The sequence below is a fragment of the Trichoplax adhaerens genome, genomic scaffold (assembly GCF_000150275.1).
Source record: "Trichoplax adhaerens TRIADscaffold_8 genomic scaffold, whole genome shotgun sequence".
Lineage (NCBI taxonomy): Eukaryota > Metazoa > Placozoa > Uniplacotomia > Trichoplacea > Trichoplacidae > Trichoplax > Trichoplax adhaerens.
In genome coordinates this window covers 386,589-388,415 of record NW_002060950.1, presented here as the reverse complement: position 1 = coordinate 388,415, position 1,827 = coordinate 386,589, and the positions used below count along the sequence as shown (strand labels likewise).

Below are 1,827 nucleotides of genomic sequence, written 5' to 3'. Positions count from 1 at the left end.
GTATGTCTTTACTATCAAATCAATGCAACATTTCTTGTGGTGTTTTTACTCCTTTGCTGTAAGTAATAGCGTGATAAACTACAATAATTTTCTTATTCGATTTCCATCAATAAGAAATTTGTTATTGATTACTAATACTTGTTAAGATGACAAGTTGAACAGACTGAAACGGAATGAAATGTCAATAACTTGGAAATAAATTGTGTATGTCAAGTGATTTCATAATAAAAAGTTAACAAAGACATATAATTAAATTGTTCAATGTTGGAATACTATGCCAATGCACAGTATAATATTTATACAGTATATTAGTTAATGTGAAAGTTTTACAATCTTGGTATCTTTCGTACTGAAAGATTGCAAGCTAATAAATGATTTACCCCAACGCGAATCGTTTGATGATACCCCAATGTACTTGTCGCGGGTTTTCTTAGCGTTTTTACGTTCTTGACGGAGTCGTTCGTTATCCTGTAGTAAATTGATGATTTCTTTGACCTTTTGTCGAACTGAAAAACAATAATGGCATCCGGTCACGAAATGCTAATTAGGAATGCCATGCATGTAGTAAAAGAGTTATGACTAGGTAAACTTAAATTACGGTAGAAGTAATCGCAACTGTTTGCTACTGTACTAATAATCATTTATTAGTATCGTACAACATTTGCAAGTACGGTATAATCACAGTACTACTTGTATGCGAGATCTGAATGCGTTTTTATTGACAGAACTTGTCAATTATGAACACTGCATGCAATTACGGTGTACTGCTTAGTCAAGAATTGTCGAGAAATGAGAATCATTACAGGATTCTACTTGATCATATCATACAGTATGTAAGGTAAGAGCTTTCACACTATACTTATTTTTTGACGGAAAGGTAGCGCTTATGAACTGACAAAGGTAGGTGCTAGTCTAGTGAGACTCGCAATAAGGAAAGGAGTATCATATAGTAGGTGAGATTGTGTACAGAAGTATACTAGATAGGAAGATTATTTTAAAGACAAGAAAAATTGAGATATTCATTTACCATTTATTCCTTGGTCTTTACCAAACTCATCGAAAGCCTGAAAGTTTTCTAAATTTCTTAAATCGTATAAATGCTCCCTAGCGTTGTTCACTACACGATCTGACCCATTTCTTATTAAATACGCAAGTAGAAGGAGAGACTAAGGTTGGTAGTTATCCATGGGTAAAGCAGAACATTGCCAAAGTCGCAGTTGGTAAAGAAAAAATAATATCAAAATTAGCTGTTGATATAATAGTTACAATACGTCAAAGACGATTATTTTCATGACTACAGTAGAGTCGTTGATGAGAAGATATCGAATAAACTACAAATGAATTAGGTCATCGAGTAGAGTAGGAAGTGTCTTTTCAATGATCTCCTAGATCGTATCAAGGCTTACCTTGTATGTTCTACGCCAAATTTTTTTATCATTAAACATTCGTCTCCATAACATAGACATTAACTCTGGATAATGTTCATAAGTGAAAGTACATTTGGCTAACTCTGACATAAGGCTACCATGGGGACCCCATTTCTCATCATTGGTTGCTTCTTTAACCTTTTTTTCAATTTCTGAGTAATTCATCACCACATCGGTGCTAAATGGATACACAGTAAAGGTTATTCATTCACGAAAATAATGCACAAGTATCTGTTCCTCTACATCCTACTACTCGCACTTTTAGAGTCAAAGAAGACAGATATCAAGCTTGATAATAACTAAAGCTACAGCAACAAAATCTACGTTACTTCCTCGACATCGATCGTCGTTGCAAACAACATCGTAGACAAAAGTATAAATTGTTTCTGATCTATTTGTT

The 1,827-nt window shown here is 33.8% G+C and overlaps 1 protein-coding gene across 1 annotated transcript; it reads right to left on the bottom strand.

The window, feature by feature from the left end:
• Positions 1 to 312: 312 nt before the first annotated feature.
• On the bottom strand, positions 313 to 1,601 carry TRIADDRAFT_28370 (uncharacterized protein; the record flags this gene model as incomplete). The annotated part of the gene is made up of 3 exons (XM_002114522.1): positions 313 to 506; positions 1,028 to 1,166; positions 1,407 to 1,601. Coding segments are annotated over 3 exons (528 nt in total), but the record flags the coding sequence as incomplete, so codon positions are not given.
• Positions 1,602 to 1,827: the final 226 nt, after the last annotated feature.